Genomic DNA, 26005 nt, shown 5'->3' on the forward strand with positions numbered 1-26005 from the left:
TCAACTATTATAAATTTAAAAGACTTCTCTTAATCTTCAAACTGTTGTCATTAAAAAAGCTAACCCATGATTTTCATAAGTGCTTAATTTACACAACATACCCAACATGCCAAAACAGTATAGAGCCATCAGAACCCCCACTAGCAAACAGCCCCTCGTGATGAGGATGCCAAGCAATGCATGAAGCTTCTTTCTTGTGACCTCGAAACACCTGAAAATGATATAGTACTGAGTTATTATTATGTAATTGCACTACAAATAGCTGAATATACTATATAAATGTTACAAAATAAAATAGTTGATATTAGCAAAATGCCTTTAGCTTTGTATGAAATTACACGGGAACCTTTCATCAGATCTAGTACTCAGCTGGCACTGGAAGAAGAAGAAGAAGAAGAAGAAGAAGAAGAAGAAGAAGAAGAAGAAGAAGAAGAAGAAGAAGTATTAAATTTTAGAATTTAGAAAAATCCTAAATGTGAATTGCACACACACACACACACACACACACACACACACACACACACACACACACACACACACACTAATAAGAAATATTTCTACTAAGAAATATAACAGTTGCCATTGCTTATCTGGATGTAGAAATGATGGGGAAAATATATGATACTTCTAAGATTTGAATATGCAGCGGTAACTTGGTCACCATATGAAAAAAAAAAAGGCATAAGAAAGTTGGAAGGAATATAGAGAGCAGCAACAGAGATGAAAACAGAATTGCAAGATTTGTCATATGAGGAGTGACTAACTAGAGTGCAACTCCCAACCTTGGAAAAGAGATGAGAGAGAGGTGACTTGATTGCATTGTACAGATTACTAAGTGGGATGTAAAAACTTGATAGAGAACATCTCTTTATAATAAACAAAAGAGAAACAAGAGGGCATGGAAGAAAACTAAAAGTAACCACCTGCAGAAGGGACATAAAGAAGTTTAGCTTCCCTCATAGAAGCATAGAGGTAAGGAATGGACTTGAATGGAGTGGTGTGTGCTACAAATATTCATAACATAAAGGAAAAGTTGGACAAAAAAAGTTATGGAGACAAGACAGCACAAGCTTAGCTCCTCTCTCATATGTCACAACTAGGTAAATACAACTAAGTAAATGCACACACATGCACACACAACCATACTCTTGTGCACTGTGCTACTCACATTCTTGTACAGGAATCTGATACTTATTTAGGTTGGGAAGGAGCAGCTGAGAACTATCAGAACAGATGACTAATGAATGTCAAACCATACAATAATAACCATAACATCATTTCAAAATGTAATGAAACAGCAATTGTACAAAGCATGCACATACATATCAGAAGAGTAACATTACATTTAGCCCTATTTGTTGAAATTCAACATGACAGAATTCCTTGTGGTGGCAGTTATGGTAGAGATCACTGTACAAACAGTAGTATATTAGAGCATTCTTGTTTTACTCTTACTAACCTGGAACTCCTCTGATAAGTTACGAATATCGAAGAGTTTCAACAAATGATCCCTGGATGCTGAGCACAGCCAGTTTCCATTAGCATTCCACTTCAAATCCATCACTGTGCTTTTATGAGCATGCCTGGTGATAAGAAATTAATTATCAATAACTTCACTCTCCATAACAAGATCAAAGTGTCACTCAAGTTTCTAGAAAGACAGGTCAACAGACAATGCAAAAAAAACCCATCTCCCTAAATACATAATGAAGAAGTGCAAGAAACAAAGAAAGGAAAAGATATCAGAATTGAGGTTTAATATTACATTATTAATGGATGAAATAAAGAAATTATAATCACTGCAAATTCATCCACAAAAATTACTTTTGTCAAAGCAGAGAGAGAGAGAGAGAGAGAGAGAGAGAGAGAGAGAGAGAGAGAGAGAGAGAGAGAGAGAGAGAGAGAGAGAGAGAGAGAGAGAGAGAGAGAGAGAGAGAGATGATGTGCTGGATGGCAAGGATTATCCTTCACATTAAGGGTCTAATCCCACAGCTGATCCAGAGTGAGGTTTAACAGTGCCACTAACTGGGGAAGCCCTGGAAAAGCCAATGTCCAAATGAACTTTTGGAAGGACTGTAAAAGCCTAGCCTCAGCTATGCCCATCAAGGGGGATATCAACCAAGCTAAGATCCCTCTGTCTCTGTATGGTAATAAAATAATAAAAAATGAGCTTTCCAGTTCTCTCATTCCATTCTTTTAATTGGTTTTAAAATGTTTGTAAATATGCCACAAAGAATGTGGACAGGTCTTGCATAGATTCATTCATTACAAAGCAAGTCTGGCATCCTGGAAGTGGTCTGATATAAATCCCAAATCCATCTATCTAGAACAATGTATCAGGAGCAAAGGAAAGCTTGTAAAATGTTAGAAGAATTGGCACTATCTTATTTAAATGCTTATGTGTGATTTTGGTCATGAGTTGTGCAGGACCAACTGTGCTCACCTTGTTGTCAAGCAGTGTGTATACATACATTAACAAATCAGTGCAGCATCAATAATTACCAAGCCTACCATCATCTTTATTATCAAAATAAAATTTCATGGACTTCTAAAGGCATTCTTACAATTTGGCAAGTGGCTGTCCTGAGCGAGGATCCCACAACTTGATGGGCTGTTGATTGTCCTTACTGCCCGATGCAAGGAGGCTCTTGGAGGGGTGCCAGTCCACACACTTCACATCTGCTCCATGACCTGAAGAGAATGTTTACAGATTAATGATACATATCAAAAAATAATAGTGGACTAAATTTTCTCCTTTTTTTGCTGATCACTTTCCTTAACGCGATGTAGAGCAGGAAAGAGAATTACATTTGGTTAACAACTTTCCAGGGTAGGGAATATTTCCTTCTACATACCAGACTGATGTCCACCTCAAACTGTGGGTAGCCAAGATTTATGCCATGTCTCATTATAGAAATAGAAAGAGAGGAGATGACACACAGGGCAGCACTTCCAAGCATGTTACAGAATGTGCAGCCATGTTGTTTTCCTCAACCACAGAGGAAAATCTGATACTATAATCCTCTCAATCTAATTCTTTGTGTGTGTGCACTTGTGTGCTTATATGTACAGTGACTATAATAAAGATAATTTGACATTTGGAGAAGAATCAAGTCTAAAATTTATTTCCATTTACTTTTACAGTTTTCATTATGTACATTGTACTCCTGGACAGATGACTTTTGAAAACCACTTATAAGTTTGAAAGTGCTTTTGTCAATGAATACCATCTAACAATTTCCTGATATTAATTTTTCTACATTTTATGGAAATAAAATATCCTCTTCTTTGAGGATTCATTGAGAAATTCTTAGATGTGACCTAAGTCAATAAGCTAGGCTCCTCATTGCCACATCACTGAGAAGGTCTGGATACATATTCTTCAGCATAGAGGTTGTTACAACAGGATCAGATATCACTTCACTTGTGCGGTTTGTCTGTATTTGGTGTAGCTTTCTAAAGAGCATCAGTGCACTATATCCCTGATGCTGCTGCTGAGTATTTGAGGAAGTAGATAGCTTAAGATGCCTTTGAATATGCAGCTACACATACCAAGGGCTTTCTGATATGGCTAAAAACATAATTTTATTTTCATTCTATTCAGAGAATATTTCAGTTCATTCTGTGTAATGTAACTGGAATTATATGCTTTCAAGCTAGATGCACTTGTGAAAAATGCTGGCTGGAAGAGTAATCTCTTTTTCTCTGGCAGCACACTGCTCAATGACATGTGTTGGGATGGCAGCAGGAAACTGGAGGTGAAAATTAATTGGACATGTAATCATGTGTGCCTCCCATTTATTTCTGTTCAACAATGTAAGTATAAAAATTATGGGGAATGTTGTGCAAGCATGTTTTGTGCTAAATGAGCAAAACAAAATCTGTGGACACAGTGTACTATGACACATTGTTATAATATTTTGCAGGCTGTCAAAATAAGACAGAAAAATTCATGAAATATCCATTCAATATGCAGCATTAGCTTAAGAGTGAATATCAATTACCAACTTAAATATTTTCATATGTGAGAAGGATGCTGGATAATAAAAAAAAAGTGCTCAATGCCATTCCTAAAAAGGACAAAACAAAAATAATTTCAGTTTAGTTTTGGAGGTGTCTAGGTACCCTGCTCTTGAAACAGTTTAGTCATAGATGGAAGGAAAGACAGATACTGGCAAAGAGCTCTGATTTTATCAGTGATGAGATAAAATCCTAAGAATGGGAGTAAGACAGGTAGTTAGCAGGATCAGAAGAGCAGTTACAATGGAAACAATGACAGAAGATGGCAAGAGTACATTATGGCAAAACAAAAGATATTAAAGAAAATTAGTTAAAGGATGAGGTGAAATACTTTCATTCCATTCCATTGATAAAGATGTATGAATATAATTCCCCCTTTCCATAAATGGGAACTATATTCCATTTAAGGATGGATAAACTAATATTATAGCATTGTGAAGTAATTCTAAAATTTACTTTGTGCCATTCCTCTTTATGCTTCCATATCTCCCTTCCTCTCATTGCTTGATAATACTGGGACTTTGAAATTACCATGTAATAAATAAGACTGTACAGTTGCTAAATTTCCAATAATTCAAGATATTCCATCATATGAAATCATTGTTGGGATAAAGTGATAAAAATATGCACAAACTTTATGGCATATTAGGACTCATTTGCTTTATTCTCTTTTCACACACACACACACACACACACACACATATATATATATATATATATATATATATATATATATATATATATATATATATATATATATATATATATATATATATATATATATATATATATATTGTTGGGATAAAGTGATAAAAATATGCACAAACTTTATGGCATATTAGGACTCATTTGCTTTATTCTCTTTTCACACACACACACACACACACACACACATACACATATATATATATATATATATATATATATATATATATATATATATATATATATATATATATATATATATATATATATAACATCATAAGACTATGCACATCAGTGATTGCATAAATCCTCATTGATAATGTTTCTATCACCAGGTCTCAGTCTTGATAACTGGCAACATATCCCATATTCTAGCTGTGCACATTAGTAAAAGTGATCCTTGTAACTTCAGAAAATAGGTAGGAGAGCATTTCTTTCAATAAGATTGATTATTGATATACTGAGTTACTACTTTCATTCATCTAGTTGGTTAAGAGCTAGCAATTGACTTCAGCAAAAATATAATTTCAAGAACATATTGTAATTCATATAATTTCTGTACCATGATTAATTTCATATTTCAAGACATTTAAATTCCTTATATATTGGAATTTCAAATATAAGATGGTGTATAATGGTATGATTCTTGTATTCACATTTTATCGGCTCAATTTCAATAAACAATCATTACAGGAAAATGTGCCACCATGTCATGTCCTGTGAGGAAACTAACATTAACATTACACTTCCAATATGTCAATACATATGTATATTATAAAACAAAACAGAATTATATAATAAACATATTGACCAGCTTTTTTTTTTGTATTGGATTTTTGTATCCCTTGGTCAGTGTCCTTCCTACATAAAAAAAAAAAAAAAAAAGGGGGACAGCAATGCATACACTCCAAAGAAAATTATGCATGTACTGTGCCTGGCAGGATAAAGAAGGATGAAACATATGTATAAATTCATCTATCTTATATACCAGGCTGACATTCCATGGGAAAGGGGTAGCCAAAACAGTCAAGTTTTGTTTCAATGAAGGAACAGAAATACTTAGAAGTGAGTCCCTAGTTCTGCAGCTGTGTCACTTTTTGTTGCCATTTATGACATGCAGAGAATACGGTAGTAATATTCTTCCAACCCAGATATAGAGTGTTATGCCAGACAATACTACAATAGCCTACCACAGGAGACAATGAAGAAATCTCAACAATTAAACAAATATCTACTATACCAGGCCAACATTACCTAAGAGGACAGCAGGTAAAACAAAATATCTACATACATATATTCACAACCACTGTCCCATATTTTAGTCTCTAGGTGTATTGGGTTGAAGGAGCCAATCTTCACTGCATTAAACAGCACAAGGGTTAATTTCAAAGCATATCTGGTAACTTCATCAAAAACTAGAAAGTAGTTCATGTCTACTGCACCACAACAGACCCACCAATTTTCCCACACCCAACTTGACCTGATGATCAGACCAGATGTAGAAGATCCTTCCATCAAAGGCCATCAAGGCTATGTCTCCCTTCAAGCATGCATTTACAACTGCTCTCCATTCATGCTTATCATGCACAACTGCTCATTCCTCCTTAACAAAGAATGAACTTTACTACTTTAGCTGCAGTATATATGTAAATAGTATAAAATATTTAAAAGTAACACCATAGAAACTATCTCAGCTCATGGAAGTGACACAAACAAAACATTATGAACATGTATACAATGTACAAATATGTCTGCCCACTAGTTTTGTTGAATGCTCATTAGTTTAAGCATTCAACTTAAAACTTGTTTTATTTTCTGTTTGCCATGCCACTTCACTTATGCATAAAGAGTAAATGCATGCAAGATGTCAACATTCTTTTGATTTTTTTCACTTTTTGGGTTGTTATTCTGATTTTATCTACTTCTCATTAATATTTCAATTTAATTACTTTTCTATATACTTTATATATTTCCATAATTATTCATGCCTCCAGGCCAAAAATATGAATATCATTACCATTATTATCAATATTACCATATTACCATTATTATTCCCACTGAGATGCCAGTCCCAAAAAAGGGTCAAAGCAGTAGTCAAAAATTGATGAATAAGTGTCTTAAACCTCCCTCTTGAAGTATTTCAAGTCATAGGAAGGTGAAAATACAGAAGCAGGCAGGGAGTTCCAGAGTTTACCAGAGAAAGGGATGAATGATTGAGAATACTGGTTAACTCTTGCATTAGAGTGGTGGACAGAATAGGGGTGAGAGAAAGAAGAAAGTCTTGTGCAGCGAGGCCGTGGGAGGAGGGGAGGCATGCAGTTAGCAAGATCAGAAGAGCAATTAGCATGAAAATAGCGGTAAAAGACAGCTAGAGATGCAAAATTGCGGCGATGACAGAGAGACCGAAGACAGTCAGTTAGAGGAGAGGAGTTGATGAGATGAAAAGCTTTTGATTCCACCCTGTCTAGAAGAGCAGTATGAGTGGAACCCCCCAGACATGTGAAGTATACTCCATACATGGACGGATAAGGCCCTTGTACAGAGTTAACAGCTGGGGGGGGTGAGAAAAACTGGCGGAGATGTCTTGGAACACCTAACTTCATAAAAGCTGTTTTAGCTAGAGATGAGATGTGAAATTTCCAGTTCAGATTATAAGTATAAGACAGAACAAGGATGTTCAGTGTAGAAGAAGGGGACAGTTAAGTGTCATTGAAGAAGAGGGGATAGTTGTCTGGAAGGTTGTGTCGAGTTGATAGATGGAGGAATTGAGTTTTTGAGGCAATGAACAATACCAAGTTTGCTCTGCCCCAATCAGAAATTTTAGAAAGATCAGAAGTCAAGCATTCTGTGGCTTCCCTGCAAGAAATGTTTATCTCCTGAAGGGTTGGACATCTAAGAAAAGACGTCGAAAAGTGCAGGGTGGTATCATCAGCGTAGGAGTGGATAGGACAAGAAGTTTGATTTAGAAGATCATTAATGAATAATAAGAAGAGAGTGGGTGACAGGAGAGAACCCTGAGGAACACCACTGTTAATAAATTTAGGAGAAGAACAGTGACCGTCTACCACAGCAGCAATAGAACGGTCAGAAAGGAAACTTGAGATGAAGTTACAGAGAGAGGGATAGAAGCCGTAGGAGGGTAGTTTGGAAATCAAAGCTTTGTGCCAGACTCTATCAAAACCTTTTGATATGTCCAAGGCAACAGCAAAAGTTTCACCAAAATCTTTAAAAGAGAATGACCAAGACTCAGTAAGGAAAGCCAGAAGATCACCAGTAGAGCAGCCTTGACGGAACCCATACTGGCGATCAGATAGAAGGTTGTGAAGTGATAGATGTTTAAGAAACTTCCTGTTGAGGATTGATTAAAAAACTTTAGATAGGCAGGAAATTAAAGCAATAGGACAGTAGTTTGAGGGATTAGAACGGTCACCCTTTTTAGGAACAGGCTGAATGTAGGCAAACTTCCAGCAAGAAGGAAAGGTAGATGTTGACAGACAGAGCTGAAAGAGTTTGACTAGGCAAGGTGCAAGCACGGAGGCACAGTTTCGGAGAACAATAAGAGGGACCCCATCAGGTCCATAAGCCTTCCGAGGGTTTAGGCCAGCAAGGGCATGGAAAACATCATTGCGAAGAATTTTAATAGGTAGCATGAAGCAGTCAGAAGGTGGAGGAGAGGGAGGAATAAGCCCAGAATCATCCAAGGTAGAGTTTTTAGCAAAGGTTTGAGCGAAGAGTTCAGCTTTAGAAATAGATGTGATAGCAGTAGTGCCATCTGGTTGAAATAAAGGAGGGAAAGAAGAAGAAGCAAAGTTATTGGAGATATTTTTGGCTAGATGCCAAAAGTCACAAGGGGAGTTAGATCTTGAAAGGTTTTGACATTTTCTGTTAATGAAGGAGTTTTTGGCTAGTTGGAGAACAGACTTGGTATGGTTCCAGGCAGAAATATAAAGTGCATGAGATTCTGGTGATGGAAGGCTTAAGTACCTTTTGCGGGCCACCTCTCTATCATATATAGCACAAGAACAAGCTGTGTTAAATCAAGGTTTAGAAGGTTTAGGTCGAGAAAAAGAGTGAGGAATGTACTCATGCCATGCCAGACAATATCACCTCTGTTATGCGCTCAGCACACAAAGATGGGTCTCTGACACGGAAGCAGTAGTCATTCCAAGGAAAATCAGCAAAATACCTCCTCAGGTGCCCCCAACTAGCAGAGGCAAAATGCCAGAGGCACCTTTGCTTAGGGAGATCCTCAGGAGGGATTAAAGTGATAGGACAAGATACAGATATGAGATCGTGATCGGAGAAGCCCAACGGAGAAGAAAGGGTGACAGCATAAGCAGAAGGATTAGAGGTCAGGAAAAGGTCAAGAATGTTGGGCGTATCTCCAAGATGGTCAAGAATACCGGTAGGGTGTTGCACCCTACCCATAGTTGTTACTACTACTACTACTACTACTACTAGTACTCTTATTATTATTATAAATACTGTTATTATTATTATTATCATTATAGATTTTTTATTTCCTTTGGTATCATGTAGTATTTATAAGAGAGAGAGAGAGAGAGAGAGAGAGAGAGAGAGAGAGAGAGAGAGAGAGAGAGAGAGAGAGAGAGAGAGAGAATCTTGACAGACAGAGATTCTTGATTTACATGTCTTGTTTCCTGCCCACCACAAAAGGTCAATAAAATTCATATAAAGCTATAGTATTAGGAATTGCTTGCTAATCATTTTTAAATTCTTACATCATAAAATGAGAAGCAAAAGGGACTGCTTATTTAGTTGATTTTTTTTTAAAAAGCACACTGCAAAAGTAAATACAGGATGAAAGCAAAGCAAAGTTCTTGAGACATGTCTATTTGTATATTCCATAAGTGTGCCATAAATAAATACTAGCTTGGAAACACAGGGCATGAGAGCTGGGAATACTTCCTTTGGGAGCTTTTATGTTCTACTCATAAACAAAGCTTCCAGAAGTTATTTTATATTTTTTTCCCTATTAGTTTTGTTAATATTTCTACAACTTTATTTTCAGCTTCTCTCTCTGACCAAGTTCCATATTTATAGAAAAAGACAGGTTGTAAAAAAAAAAAACAGGAAATGTGGGTATTGCAAGAAGATAGTGATAATCAAGTTTTATGACTGAGATAAGAGATAACTTGCATGGTGTGAATAATTGCAAATATGAGAAATGAGACCCATATGATAAGAGATCATAATGTTTTATCAATACAAAATGAGCTTGCATGCAATAATTCTCTTTTTCTCTCTCTCTCACACACATACACAGTATTGGAGACTATACAAATGGAAACCAATATAAAGTCAGATGATGGAAAAACTGTATTGACACATGATTTGTCAGAGTAGAAAAGTAAAGTGTATGCAGTATACAAGCGGGGAAAATACAGACTTCTTGTATCTTTACCAAGAAGAAAGATAGTCTCAAATGAATCAGAGAGCAAACATTGCCAATACATAAAGGAGGGAACAGAAAGGAGTTAGTGAATCACAGATAGGTGTCACTAATGAATATTATTGCAAAATGTGTCAAAATCATGGACATATGTCTGAGATACTTTGAAGACAAGCGCACAATCAGAATGTCAGTTTAGATGCACAAAGAATCATCATTTACTATGAATTCACTGAGTTTCTACTCTGAAGAACGACAACACAGGAGAGAAATGACTAGATTGACTGTACATATTTATATTCAAGTAAGACCCTTGACAAAATATAAAATAAGACATTGGTCTGGAAACTTGCAAATGTATGATGATTGAAAGGTCATCTCTTGAAGCAGAAATGATGACCACCTGAGAGAGAAATGGGCAGAGTAATAAAGGCTCAGAAGTTAGAATGGTTGAGACTAATCAGTGGGCTGAAATTCTTGGTTTGTATAGAACTATATCTTAAAATGATACAAAACTTCAATTGCAGAAGATATATCATGAAAAGTGAAAAATACTGGTCTGATTTGCCACAAAAGATCTAGACATGACATTTGAACTAAGTCAATGATAGAAAACATAAAAAATAATGAGACAAACAGGAAATATATGATTAAGAAAACTAATTAAGAAGGCTTGGAGGAAAAATGAAGATAATATACTATTTGTGTGAAGAGTATGAGTATGGCTACTAAACAAAAAAAAGGATATGAAGAACATTGAAAGGATACTACATGCAGTACCTTTTTAAAAGATAAACCTTACCATTAGAGACTCAAGATTGAAAATCACAATTTTAGATGAAAGGAAAAGAAAACTAACTGTGCAGTACTTAAAGTTTAAGGTTTGACAAAAGTGAAGGTGGAATGAGAAGATCTATTTGCACTGGATTCACAAGACATAAGGGATTGAAGAAGGTGAAAAGTTTCACTTGCAACAAGAAAATCTAAATAAATGAAATAAAAAATATAAACAAAAATAAATAATAAAATAATCAAAATAATCAAATAATCAATAATAAAAAATTCAAGCTTTCAGAATAGAAGTATAAAAAGCCAGAACTGATCCAAACTGGTCCATGCATGGACTGTGAATTTAAAGCTGAACTGAATTCAATCAGAGTAGATATGGAGATGAGCAGCATAACTTCCTTTCTGTTTGTCACAACTAAAATAAATTCAACCAAGTAAATACACAGACACACAGGCACAAGCACACACAAAAACACAAGCACACATGTATGCACAAACACACACACAGACATTTTAAAGTCAATCTTACACACTTGATAACTTGTTGAAGCGGGAAATGTGTAATTATACGACATATTTGTCAATTTCTCTACCTTTAAGTTATTTTAAATAAGATTTTACATCCAACAAAAGCACTGCCCATGAACCAAAATCCAACAAAACAACAATGTAGAAAATGTATCCTTACCTCGCAAAACTTTCTCTTCATAACAGCGATAAAAGTCCCATATCCTAACAGTTCCATCATCAGATCCAGTGGCAAACTTCTGGTCACTTGGGGAAAAACTGTGAAAAGACATTGGTGGAAAGGAAACACTTAGGCTCAGACAGAGTGACTGATGGTGGTGCGCTGCATAGTCCTCAAAATAAAAAAGAAGTCTCTCAAACAGAAATCAACTGAAGAATCCCAACACAACAAAAGTACTCTGACAGAAGTCATGTATTAGGAAGGAGTAATTTGTGCATTTATTGCTCATATGTGCTTGGGTCAATAGTCATGTGTGATCTTTCGCCAAAGCCAGTACTAAACTTTAAACATTAACCACTCACTACTCAGTAGCTAAAGATCCACCACCTTTATTTCCTAACCTACGGGTCTAACATACGTCTGACACTAGAGTAAACCTTAATTGCTAATTTTATTGGGAAATATATCATTCACTTGTTATCCAGCATTCCCTAACATCCTAAACATTCCTTAAAAGAAAACTTGTTATCTAAGATAAGCATTCCTTGTTTGTGTCTATTAAAGCTTCGTTTTTTTTTATCAAAATCAATTAACTTCTTCAGAGGATACAGTATTTATATCCAGCTATTTCAAGACTTCTTTCCATTGTGTTCAAGATTCATACAACTATGTATCGATTGCAATTTTGTGTGCAGCTTGAGTATTATAGGTGAATAAAAACGGGCCTCTGGGGGTATGCTTGGCAGGCCTTGTGGCCACCAAACACAGCCCAGAAGGCCTATCAAGAATGTTCACCTATTTTATTGAAAAGTCATTAAGTTTACAAGAAATTTACAAAGGCATTTTATCACAAAAAACTAATGATCGTTGATTGATGGCTTGCGTGAGGCATAAGGATGGATAATCTTTATTGGATTAAGCCGATGAAAATATTACAAAAGAAATATTCCTGGGTGTGCAGTAGTCTGTCAGCTGTCTTCACTAACAAAAAGATTTCTAGCATCACCTCTTGATGGCAGGATTGAATGGAGATTTGCCTTTATTGCATCATACAAATGTTACATCACAACGATTGAGAGTGCTACAATGAAGTGAGACTGTTATCAAGACCAAATCCCCAGTATTCTATGTGAAGAGATTTTCCGATATTAGTAAGGACAGTGGGCTTCTTTATTAGGTTTCTTAGAATATATATATATATGTATATATATAAACTATAATAGCTTTTGTTCAACATCACGAGAATAAAAGGTTGATCTTTATTGCTCTCAAAATATTTATAAATTACAAGAGTCTGGAGTACAGCTGGCTTTCCAACTACATTTCATAATGAACAGAGCCAGGTGTTGTCCTATCCAGAGTCTGAGAGGGATGAGACTGCCTTCCCTACCCATGAGGCAGTGGTAATGAAGGGAGGTGTTGGGTATGAAGTGTTAAAGGACAAGATATGTTAGTCGTCCTATTTTCCTAATTTTCATGAACTTGCCATGATGTTAGCTGCACTGTTCCAAGTGTGGTCTGGCATATTCATCACTAAAAAGCCTTTAACAGACATGCTCTGTGTGATTTTGAAAAGCACTGATTCCTCTAATATGATAAATAGTCCACTATTAATCTGTAGTACTACCATTTGTTGAATTTCCTTTGTTTTGTGTGTGTGTGTGTGTGTGTGTGTGTGCACTCTCCAATAACACTACATGTACCTAGTGTCAAAGTATAAAATCTCTGATGTTAGGACAATTAATAGGAATTATCTCACTGAGTGCTTTTATCATTAATCAATTAGATAATACAAATATGAAGTATGATCAGAAAAATGTAAGAAAGGTGAAAGATTAAGTAAAACTGATAATTCACTAAATGACATTACAGTTAAAATGTTAAGAAACCTAAAGAAATAGATACTAAAAATGGGAAGTGTGTATGTCATAAAAGCAGTGACAGGACAGTCAAGACTGACCAGAAATCATTCAAGCCTTGGTGATCATCTTGGCCTTACTGGTAATATGTCAGACTAATTTTTTCCTCAGAAAAAAAAAAAAAAAAAAAAAAAAAAGGAAAAGAATTCCAAAGAGAAAACCAATTTTGGTTTACCACAAGTGTCCTACCAGGGATTTGATCTCCAGTGAGACCCTCTTATGGCTATTTTCCCCTGCCTTCAAATATTTCTACCATTACATTTCAACTGAAAAAAAATTGTTTCCTTGATCTGATAAAAACTGTTCCTCATGAGATTGGTGTTTGCTATGAACACAGTATCTTGCTTGTGTTGAGACCTTGTCATTTACTTCTCACAAGCAAGAATTGATCTGAAGGTGGGATAAATTAGCCATGGAAGGTTACTGTGAAGGACTGGGCTCCTGTCTGGACACTCATGGTAAATATCAGTCTGACACATCACCAATTATGCCAAGATGATCACCAAGGCACAAATGATTTTTTGTTGGCCTTGACTGTCCTGTCACTACAAAAAAAATAAAGAAATTAAAATTAATTTGCTCCTTATTTATTTGTGGATGAATATGTACAAAACATATTTGATACATTGTTTCTATAATTTTATTACGTTCAACAAGTTTTGAAGTAAAACGTAGTGTTATAATAGTGCTACTGGTCCCAATGTGGCACACCAATACAAGGAAAAATGTCAATGAAAGATAGAATTGGCCAATGCACCCATGTATTGATGATTGGATGACGCAATTAAATAGAGAGAGTAAGTGACTAAATCTACAATAATAAAACCTCCGACAACCATGATATGTATCCCATGATAACGAAGGTGGGCAGCTAAAGTGGGTGGTGGTGGTGGTTGTGACAGTGATGATGGAAAGAGGACGGTGACACAAATGAGGGTACCTGAGGCCGCGCACAGGGTCCTTGTGTGCCTGGAACAGCTTCACATTGTTCATGTTGGTCTGCCAGTATTTGACAAATCCTCCTGTGTCCCCTGTCACCATCCACTGGTCATTGTGCGACCACACCATGGTCCGTACACTACTATCATGAGCCTGTTCAAATGAAATAAATAAATTTTATCACTATTAAATTTCAAAACCATAAAAACAAGTTAATAAATAAATAAATAAATCATAAATAAATGAAAAATGAATAAAAATAAATAAAAAATAAAATAAAAATTTAATTTAATTTAATAAAAACAAAAAATAAAGAGCAAATAAATAATAACCTTCCTATTTACTAGGCTGTGATGTCTACTAAAGGGAGAAAGCTCAGAATACACCATTTCATCTAATTTGTCTCATTACAGGATTACATAACAGACTTCCACTCCCCTTGTTCTGCCCAATTTAACTGCCATTTATGATGTACAAGGAATGCAACATTATTCTTCTAACTTGGCTGTAGAATATACAATGAGGCCATCCTCCATCACAGGGGAATGAATAACAGCAAATTAGATTATTACAAGCAATCATTTACTATTAGCTTTGTGACCAAGCTGAAGGCATCACTTGTGATGTCACTGTGAACATTAAAGTTTAAGTGTCAAACAAGGGATTTAAGCAACAGATACATTAAAAATAATATAACTGGATTACAGCAAAGAAATAAGAAGCTGGATGAGGTATTAAGAATGGCATTGCATGGAAAGAGGAGCAGAATGGTATTGAAAGATTACTGGATGTTTAGACCCTCCAATGGGACAGGGCCTGAAAATATCAATAATACATAGTCTTGTTCATCACAACTGTGAGACCACCATTAAAGAAGATACTAACATAATCAACAAGTCATCTGAAACAGTTCATGCAACTGTCTTGTCTGGTTTGAGTGTGGACTGTGTTGCTGCCAAGTTCATGGCAACATGCCTGACCCCACCATAACATTTTGTCCGCTCACAGTACATTGGAACAAAATAGTATTCATCTACAATCTACATGAACAAAACTGTCACTCTCCATTTCCCTATTCACTATACTAAGTTCCCTGTGCAACAACTCAGGCAGTGATATGATCACAATACAAGAAAGCCCCACTTGAATTCAGCTCATGCCCAGGATTTTTCAGGGATGAATGTCCACTCCTAGATTCTACCAGCCTTAAAATGAATACAGGTAGTGGAGAAAGGAAATGGCCATCCTTGTTCACATAACGAGGGCCAGAAAGGGTGGTGCTACTAGATCTATGCCAATACTCATGAACAGGTATGGCATCCCTTTATGCTTTTTACATTTTATTCAACTTTGAAATTAGGTTTAACACAAAAGTTAAGTTTTGATACTGTGGGAGAGATCCATAGCAAATCAAAGACAGAGCTTTACATACTTAAAGATCACAGCTTCAAGGAATCTTTAAATCATGGCAGAACCATTAGAGTATCACTGCATAAATAATGGGCAAATTTACACCAGATATATTGCTTACTTTCTATATATATAGTCTGGGAACTTTTTCACCACATCTGTAGATGCAGTCTAGGAACTTTTTGATCATATATTTTATTTGCTGACAAGCTAGAAAAACCCCAGCTACTTTACATTATAATCATTAATGTCAACCAGAGGCTCAGTGATTCCTTTTCGTAATAACAGTGTTGTAACACGATGAGCTTAGCAATTCACCATCTTGCACATTATCTTAGCTATCAGCTGACTGACAGTTCAACAAAACTGACAGTGGAACAAAACATTCTTCTTTAGCACTGGTTCTGAGATAGCAAGTGAACTTCACACATCATATTGACAGCATATTCCAGTTAGTGTGCCAAACTTATTTATTTTGTTAAACTTATAAATAAGATGCATTTGCATATTTCTAAGGTATAGGTGTATTTCTACATTACAATATGAAGTAGAAATAATTTATTTTCACTATGTTTAAGAACAAAATTTAGTTTGTAGGAACATCTCATTTTTTAGTTTACTAAGTGAGAACATGCTATGCAAACACTGCTAGAGCAACTGAACCAATTATAAGATGCAGCAAGTTAACTGATATACCTGTTTAATATTTACTAGGCCCATGTCTCTAGAAAAGGAATCACACACACACACACACACACACACACTCAAATTCCTTAGAATAAATAAAAATCTATCTTAGCCTCTAAGAGTCAGTGATTTGCACAAGGATACCAAAGTCCCTCTGCTAAGGGTCTAACAGCAGACCTGCAAAACATAATATACTAGTCCTTAGTTTCTCCCAGTATAACTCATTGCCTCCCTAGACTGTCCTTACATCCAAGTCCACATCTTAATATCGAACTCTTTTCACTTGTTCCAGTTTCCCACCATTTAGATTTACATCAACACCTAAACCTCTCTCTTGCTCTTTGCCATATTCACAGTTAGCTTTCTTTTGTTATATAACCTCATACTAACATAACTCTGCAGCTTTCCTTTATTCTATACAACAAGTGCTTCATAATTTATACAAGTGCTTCATAATTCAAAAAACATATCAATTCACTTCCTTATGCCTCTATGATCTTCATACACTATTCTGAACTCTTGTTTCCAAACCCCTATCTTTCTTGTCCCTCACCACAACATCCATGAAGATATACAATAACTATGGAGATACGAACCTGACCAATCTTAATGGTAACACATTCCCCTTCTCCATGTTCTGTCACACATATGCCTTATTTATAGAGCCTTTCCATATCTATTACCAGCCTGCCAATCAGCTTAAACTTAAGGGATGCAGAGTCTTTCCATTATCATGTGTTGAGCCCAAGTAAAAAAAATGTCACAAAATTCTTATATTTCATTGCAATTTTCACACATTTCTTTCAATCTAAATTATTTATCTTTGATATACAGCCCATTTTCTTATTCACTCTTTGTTTTCTGGATAACTTTTTAAATTTATGTGTGACTAAAATATTTTCTTGATATGCCAGACAAACTTCTGTCTATAATGAATTCCTTTCCTTATAAAAATAAGGATGGAAACAACAGAATACTATACATGGAAAAACAAGCAATATTATCTTGTATATTTATGTAACTTTCAGTTACTCAAACTCAAGTAGTTGATCTCACCTGTAATATGGTTTCGAAGTTGAAGGTAAGGCCGTTCCACAGAGTGAACTCTCCCGATGATGCACCAGTGACCAAGCGGCGTCCCTCAGGTGTCCATGCCAAACAAAAGATTGGGCACTGGAGAAAAGTTGAAATTTACACTTGATGAAAAGTTGAAATGGACTTTACTTTTCTCAATTACATTAAAATTCTCACAATGGTATACTCACTTATTTTGTACATTTCTGACAAAATGTCAAATCTGAGCTCTGTATTCAAAACACTTCAGCACCCCATGTTAAAAGAAGCCTAAATATTTGCAATTATAAAACTTCTAATGTGTCATCAGGGTACTGTACCTAGTAAGCTAGCAAAACATTCTTGAACAGACATGCAGAATTTGATTCATTACATTACATGGCCAGTCTTGCCATCACAATTGTACAACCTTCAGCTGAATACTTATTTTTTAACAAGTGTATCAATGAGGAAGGTGGGTGTTATCTACTAAAATGAGGAACACTATTTTTTTTTTTTTTTAGTAATTTAATGCAGTGTCTTGCATGGGTTGATTCAAGTCATTCCAAGCAAATAATACTCTATACACTTAGGTTATGTTTTGCTCCAATTTGCATGACAATAAAGGTGTGGGGAGCTGTGTTGTATACAAACAGATTAAAAACAAGGTATTGTAATAAAATACCATGAACAGCATTTCAAAACAAGCACTATCCTACTTTGCAGCCCAAAGGGTTGAAAGAGCAAACTCAAGCTCTGATACCAAGTCAGTCTTTTCCTTTAGTTTAAAAGTATGAAACTGCAAGATCCTCAATAGTGCATGATTATAAATATATTATCCATGAAATTTTACACTACTTATGACCCAACTGTAGCCTGAGACTTCAAAAACTCCTGAATTTCCAGTGCAGTAGAGCACATGACAATGCACAGTTGTTATAATCAACAAATGCAACAATGCACTGAAACTTTAATAAATATTTAGTCAAAATAACAAACCAAAACTGGCATAATGAACTCACCACTCATGCAAACACTGGAACTTTAGTAAATATTTAATTGGAATAACAAACCAAAACTAGCAAGAACTTGCCATTCATACAAGCAATGAAATTTTAATAAAACTTTAATTGGAATAACAAACTAAAACTCATGACTAACTCATCAGCTGTGTGAGCTGCTGCTCACCTATCTGCCACCTGTCCCTTCTTCCCTTTATTCCTTTCCTCTCCCTTCTCTCATCTTGTCTCAAATCTCCCTCCCTGTCACCTTTCCTGCCCCTTATCTGTCAGACATAAGAGACTAGGGAGTGACAGCTCTCTCTCTCTCTCTCTCTCTCTCTCTCTCTCTCTCATTCATTTTATGTAATTTTTGCTTCATCCTTTCTCACTCTCATATACGTAATTCCATTTTCATTCTCAGTCAGTCTCATTCTATTTAGCAATCCTTAAGATTGTTCTTACTTCCACAGAGAGAGAGAGAGAGAGAGAGAGAGAGAGAGAGAGAGAGAGAGAGAGAGAGAGAGAGAGAGAGAGAGAGAGAGAGAGAGAGAGAGAGAGAGAGAGAGAGAGAGAGAGAGAGAGAGAGAGGGAGAGCAAACTCTGACTTATGGGGTTTTACTGTATTTACTATATCTATACGTGTGACGCCCACTGTAGGTAAATATGACCTATACTTGTCAAAGCAGTGCGAAACTCGGAGTTATAATGCACAAAACTCAGGATGGTAAGAAATTAGGGCTAGGCATGAAACTCGGGAGAGTACTGTATATATTTGTTGAGTTACCTCAAATGCAGTAGTGCAAATGTGCTTATTCTGATTTTTTTTTTCGATAATTGTGGAATTTTTTATATTATTTTCAGGTTCCCTGGAACCTATTAATTTTTTCTCATAAGTTCTTCAATCACCATAATGCACATTTGCCACAATGAATGCTACACACGAAGGAATCATGTTCATTGTCGCATACCTCACTGTAATTACCAACTTATTTATCTATGTGCACTCAACAGTCTCTATGCAGCTGACTAGGGCATCTCTTCAAGGTTTTATTATAGTTGTTCATGATATAGGATCAACTTTGATAATTTAATTATTATTGAAAGAAGTGTCTACTGATACAAATTATATATTAATTGCAAGAGGCTGTAAAAGTACAACAGGTCAAAATGTATTCATATAATTTTAATGAAGGTATTGCATTTACTACAACAAATTTCTTGTAAAGTTCCCAAAAAAAGGATAATACTTCACTTAAATTTTAGTTACCATGTGAGTTAGTCTTCTTACATCAAATTCTGTGAGCTTAAATTAGAAACTGTTTAGGTATTATATATCATTATCTATGAAAAAAGCCAGATTCAACAATATTCATTAAAATAATAACTTCATAGTTATGTTCTTTGTCCCAAGCCTGACATGAAATGCAACTTCTCAATCTAGTTCACTCTAAATGATATATATTCCAGACTTGATTCATCACTTCAAGTAAATCAAATTGCACTTTTGCTACAAAAACAAATGAAAGAAACAAGAGTTGAATTAACTGCAAAAGTATCTATAAATTTCAATTATTTAGTACTAACAGGTATCTCTAAACATGTCTCCAAACTTATTTTTGTCAATAGAATGTTATATGGCTACAACATCAAATAAGGTAATAAAGGAACACTTTAATAAGGCACAGTGCCGAGTCATTTAAAAACTATCAATATAAAAGAATAGCTTAATGTTCTATTTACAGTAATGGTAGATATCTGATGCAATTTAAAAAAAATTGTTTCATGCTTCCATGCACAATAAATATTTCACATCACACCCACCTTGGCTTTGTTGGTAGAAGTACGGACAAACTTGGTGACAACTGCATTTATGGGATTCACAGGATGAGCTGTGGGGGGCAGCATTTCTGAGGCATAGCACACATCTGCCTGTAAGGCTGGACGGTCCCTCTCATCACGCTGCCATACCCGACATTCAAGCATATTTGTCACAGAACAATTGTAGTCCACAGTCTTTCGCATCACACTTTTACGCAATCGCTTGCCATCAAATTCTCCATCTGGAGTTTTGAAAGGCTTGAAAGAGAGTGGTTGGAAAGGTTGTGGACCTCCTCCAGGTGGTGGAAGGGGCTTCCCAGGGATAGGGGGTGGAGGCACATTGAACATCCCCACTTGTATCATCTTGATGTTCACCTCACTACCTTGGAAAAGAAAGATCATGCACTGCTTAGTAAAAGAATACATAGCAAAAAATAAATAAATAAATAAATAGTAAAGGAATATAGTAAAAAAAAAAAGTAATCTTCAAATTAAAACATTATCTAACTTAGTGTGTGTGATATAATGATGTACTGATACTGCATTCAATAATTAAACAGTGCTTACTTTGTTTTGTTAGCTAAAAGATCTGTTTCATGCAACAACAACAGAGCCAGGCAAGTGATAAAAGATTAGGGTGAAAGCTGGATGATAATTGTCAGTAACTAAACCAAAAGGGAAGATTATTCTTTGAATGACATCTTCATAATGCTACCTTTCTCTTCATACTACAATTAACATTCCTGTAAATGGCTCACTGGCTTCTGTTAGCAACAGTGCCACATCATGAAGATGAGCCTAGGCATTCACCATAATGCATGACGTCTAAGTTAGCTGATCAGCAGTTCAATAGCAGAACAGTTTCTAGTTAATGTCAGGTTTGATATGCCTCAATACAGACCTGGGGACACTATCAGCAGTATATACATTTCTTAAGTGGGAATGTGGAAAGATTTCAACATGTCTTCAATTAAGTCTCAAGTATGTATTTTTTTTTTATTATATATAAATTTCTTAAATGATTGAGCACATATCATATCAGACCAATAGAGTGGCTGAATAAATTATAATGCCATAATTGGCTCTATTAACAGTGGTGTTCCTCAGGGTTCTGTCCTGTCACCCACTCTCTTCTTATTATTCATTAATGATCTTCTAAACCAAACTTCTTGTCCTATCCACTCCTACGCTGATGATACCACCCTGCACTTTTCCACATCATTTCATAGACGTCCAACCCTTCAGGAGGTAAACATATCACGCAGGGAAGCCACAGAACGCCTGACTTCTGATCTTTCTAAAATTTCTGATTGGGGCAGAGCAAACTTGGTATTGTTCAATGCCTCAAAAACTCAATTCCTCCATCTATCAACTCGACACAACCTTCCAGACAACTATCCCCTCTTCTTCAATGACACTCAACTGTCCCTCTCTTCTACACTGAACATCCTCGGTCTGTCCTTTACTTATAATCTGAACTGGAAATCTCATCTCTAGCTAAGACAGCTTCTATGAAGTTAAGTGTTCTGAGATGTCTCCGCCAGTTTTTCTCACCACCCCAGCTGCTAACTCTGTACAAGGGCCTTATCCGTCCATGTATGGAGTATGCTTCACATGTCTGGGGGGGTTCCACTCATACTGCTCTTCTAGACAGAGTGGAATCAAAAGCTTTTCGTCTCATCAACTCCTCTCCTCTAACAGACTGTCTTCAGCCTCTCTCTCACCGCCGCAATGTTGCATATCTAGCTGTCTTCTACCGCTATTTTCATGCTAACTGCTCTTCTGATCTTTCTAACTGCATGCCTCCCCTCCTTCCACAGCCTCGCTGCACAAGACTTTCTTCTTTCTCTCACCCCTATTCTGTCCATCTCTCTAACGCAAGAGTTAACCAGTATTCTCAATCATTCATCCCTTTCTCTGGTAAACTCTGGAACTCCCTGCCTGCTTCTGTATTTCCACCTTCCTATGACTTGAATTCCTTCAAGAGGGAGGTTTCAAGACACTTAATCATCAATTTTTGACCACTGCTTTGACCCTTTTATGGGACTGGCATTTCAGTGGGCATTTTTTTTTATTAGATTTTTGTTGCCCTTGGCCAGTGTCCTTCCTACATAAAAAAAAAAAAAGTCTTTTAAAAATTTGCGAAAAATTGTCTTTCCAACAGTTTAAAACTAAACATTTTTTTTATATTAAAAGTTTCCTCTACACATCCTTAAGTCACCTGAGCCATTATCTGATACATGAAAAAAGACCATGCCACCAAGACTTACACTTCCAATTTGTTTATGCAAGACACACACGTTAGCCCGAGGAACAAATGATATGCTACAAAAATACTCAGTGAGATGATGAGCCACTATTGGTATTACCTATAATGGAAATAATGACTATCTTTTGCAATCACCATTAATAAAAGAGTGGCATTCCATTACACCCTGCTCACAATTTTTTTTTTTTTTTTTTTTCAAATCCACAATAGCAAAGAAAATGACTATGGAGATCTGCATATGCTATTACATATACTCTAACTGTGGTCCAAATGTGCAATCCAAGATTTCCCTGTCTTATTGCATACTTGTTCTGTGGCTCAAGGTACACATATCTGCAGAGATGGGCACACACATTTCAATGGTAAGTTGAGGAAGGAGGCTACTGCATATTAATTGTAGCATTCAGACAGTTGTTACAGTAATGAAAGCCTGCCTCACAAAACCAATACAAAAATTTTGTGGGAAGGTGAAGGCTTGACTTAAAATGACTGCAAGATGTTGGCTTGGTGCTGTGCAGGTACATGTCAACACATTAATTGAGGTGGGCTTTATTGGACATCCATTTTCATGAGATCAGGGAATCATGTTGTTACCTACAGATGTTTTCAAGGAGCAATCTACATTTGAGTTTGAGTCAATGATGTGTGCAATATGAATCAATAATAAATAAATCAGCAGTCCTATGACAGATTTTGGTGGAAAGATACTTTCTAATGTAGAATTTCCTGATAATGCTCTTTATGGACATCCCTTTGAAATCATTTTATATAGGAAGATGTTAATCATTTCATCCAATTTATCTCTTACACATAAAGATGCAAGTTTATGTAGCAGGGCTCTGAGATCCACTTTGACGAATGGTTACTGTTCTATCTCATAAGAGAGAAATTGATCTGACAGCTGGATAAATCAAACCATGACAGGTGCCCTTGGCAGGGATCAGTCCCCTGTCAGGACACTCCTTTCCTGCCAGATACCCATGCTCATTTGAGGTAGGAATGGTGATGCAGGTGAAACACATGGTTGTGGTGATCTGCACTTTAACCAAATTTCCTGTAGATTTAGGGAAGTGAAAATTTTCCTAAATTTTTAATGGCTTCTTTTAAAGGTAATTGTCTAGAGTCCTTACCGGGCCTTATTACTGGTCTATTCACTTCAATTCTTTTACACATACCTTCACATGCACCTAAAACATCATTTTAAAGTGGGGGACAAATGCCCCCTTCCCTCTAGTCGGTTAGGTTAGGTTAGGTTAGGTTAGGTTAGGTTAAGTTAGGTTAGGTTAGGTTAGGTTAGGTTAGGTTAGGTTTTAGGTGCATGTGAAGGTATGTGTAAAAGAATTGAAGTGAATAGACCAGTAATAAGGCCCGGTAAGGACTCTAGACCTAACCTAACCTAACCTAACCTAACTTAACCTAACCTAACCTAACCTAACCTAACCGACTAGAGGGAAGGGGGCATTTGTCCCCCACTTTAAAATGATGTTTTAGGTGCATGTGAAGGTATGTGTAAAAGAATTGAAGTGAATAGACCAGTAATAAGGCCCGGTAAGGACTCTAGACAATTACCCTTTTAAAAATGTGGCTTCTGTGCCCAATAATTTCACTTTCCTGAAAGCTCCCTTGAGTTTGCTGAAGCTAGGGAAAAATTTTAAGTCTAAATGAGGAAAGTAATGGCCAGCAGGCTTGTAAGATTAGTTACATGGGGTTACAGACTGTTCTAGCTTTGTTTCACATATTATTTCATTACCTTTAGTTTTGAATGGGAAGAGATGAGTGAAGAACAAAAGAAAAAAAAACTCCAATGGGAATGGTTAGCAGATTCACTCAAAACACACAGCTATCTACCAAGAGAATTAGTTTCATCCACGAGTACAAGACAAGCATATTTCTCGTTATTTACTAGAATAATCTGACTTGAAAATTGCAGCATTATGTTTGTCGAAAACCCATCCAACACCTAACATGTTTCCTTCTAAGTGCGGAACTTATAATGGATCAAGGTGGACTTAATTTCATGCAGGGAATGTTTGATATCTCCGTATGAAATTTGGTAAGTGATGAAATATAACTAGAGGACTCACAGATACTTAATAATCATTCCCGCTCTATACTTTTCTCAGGTAGCATTAATCTCTACTAGGTGAACTGTGGTTAGACGAACTCCTGAGGCATCTAAGTTAGAGCGACTACGCCAACACCCACTGTAATACTAGAAACTCCACCAAAACCAAGTAGGACAACTAAGTGCCAGTAAGAGGGAAGGAAATAAGGTGGAGTGGCAGGGCTTGGTCTGCTTGGCCACAACGTCACCGCCATGCACGCTGCCCTCGCCCAGACCCCGAAAGTCATGGGAGCACAATGTAGAAATGACGACCCATTCACAAGTATTTTAGGTTCTTACCAATATCCTTTAATAATTGGACTTCTCTGCCTTATAAAAAAAATAATTTGGGCACAAGTCTCTAACACACTCTCTCGACCGCCATCATTGTCAGGCTGGCGACACTCTCCTAGAAAAGGGTATATATATTATTTATTTGCTTATTTTGTCGAACAGCTTTATCAAAGTTTTCTTCTGCTATATAAAATAATTTTTTATTTTATTACATCATAATGAATCTATTAAATCATATAGAACAGTGGATGCGTACACATGTAAGTTTGACCGTTTCTATGAAAAAGTAAGACGTTAATTATTAGCTGACAGTTATAAACAATAACACAAATTATTCTGCTCCATGTGTTACTATATTTCATGCTGAACTAGATCTAATCTTCAAGTTAAACAAACTGTACAAATGACAAAGGAGTGTCGACAGCCTACCATTTTATTATTTTCTTTTCAGTATGATAAGCTACGCAGGCTACCATTGCATTGATTTCAAGCAATTTGATTTCTTGTTAAAAAAAAAAAAAAATTCTCTTGAAATTAATGACTCACATGTGGGTTTTCCGTAAATGGGTCAGGGTATCTGATGAGCATCAGCGGGTGGTCACGTAGCTAAACACTCGTGGGTAAACCTTCGTCAGTGTGTGAAAGTATGGCTGTAATGTATGAATATGACATGTAGTACTTCTAATGTAACAAGGAGAAATGCGTGAAAATTTTGTTTGATAGACATTTATAACCGTTATGGGTCCTTTTTAATCAATATTGGAAACATAAAAACAAAGGCTGAAATATTTTAGGTAAAATTACAAGGAAAATACAGTAAAGAAAGTTAAGGATACGATATCATCATAACAGCCCACAAAAAAAAAAAAAAAAAAAAAAGGAAGACAAGAGTGAGG

At 36.0% G+C, this 26005-nt stretch overlaps 1 protein-coding gene across 4 annotated transcripts in view; it reads right to left on the bottom strand.

Moving 5' to 3' along the window:
- LOC135101273 (uncharacterized) overlaps nt 1-25771 on the bottom strand; it is a 38230-nt gene extending 12459 nt beyond the window's left edge. Inside the window, exons 1-8 of one of the 4 annotated variants that reach the window (XM_064004993.1) lie at nt 25656-25771; nt 20446-20825; nt 17627-17743; nt 14475-14626; nt 11616-11713; nt 2565-2691; nt 1460-1583; nt 102-211 (exon numbers count right to left, since the gene is read on the bottom strand). In XM_064004993.1, coding sequence (XP_063861063.1) covers nt 102-211; nt 1460-1583; nt 2565-2691; nt 11616-11713; nt 14475-14626; nt 17627-17743; nt 20446-20805 — 1088 coding nt within the window. In that variant the 5' untranslated portion in view covers nt 20806-20825; nt 25656-25771. Of the gene's footprint in view, nt 1-101; nt 212-1459; nt 1584-2564; nt 2692-11615; nt 11714-14474; nt 14627-17626; nt 17744-20445; nt 20826-21009; nt 21127-25115; nt 25220-25655 lie in introns of those variants that run through there. The other 3 variants (XM_064004981.1, XM_064004985.1, XM_064005003.1) reach the window with 3 other exon arrangements.
- Between the last annotated feature and the right edge of the window lie 234 nt (nt 25772-26005).

The sequence above is a fragment of the Scylla paramamosain genome, chromosome 1 (genome assembly GCF_035594125.1).
Source record: "Scylla paramamosain isolate STU-SP2022 chromosome 1, ASM3559412v1, whole genome shotgun sequence".
Taxonomy (NCBI): domain Eukaryota; kingdom Metazoa; phylum Arthropoda; class Malacostraca; order Decapoda; family Portunidae; genus Scylla; species Scylla paramamosain.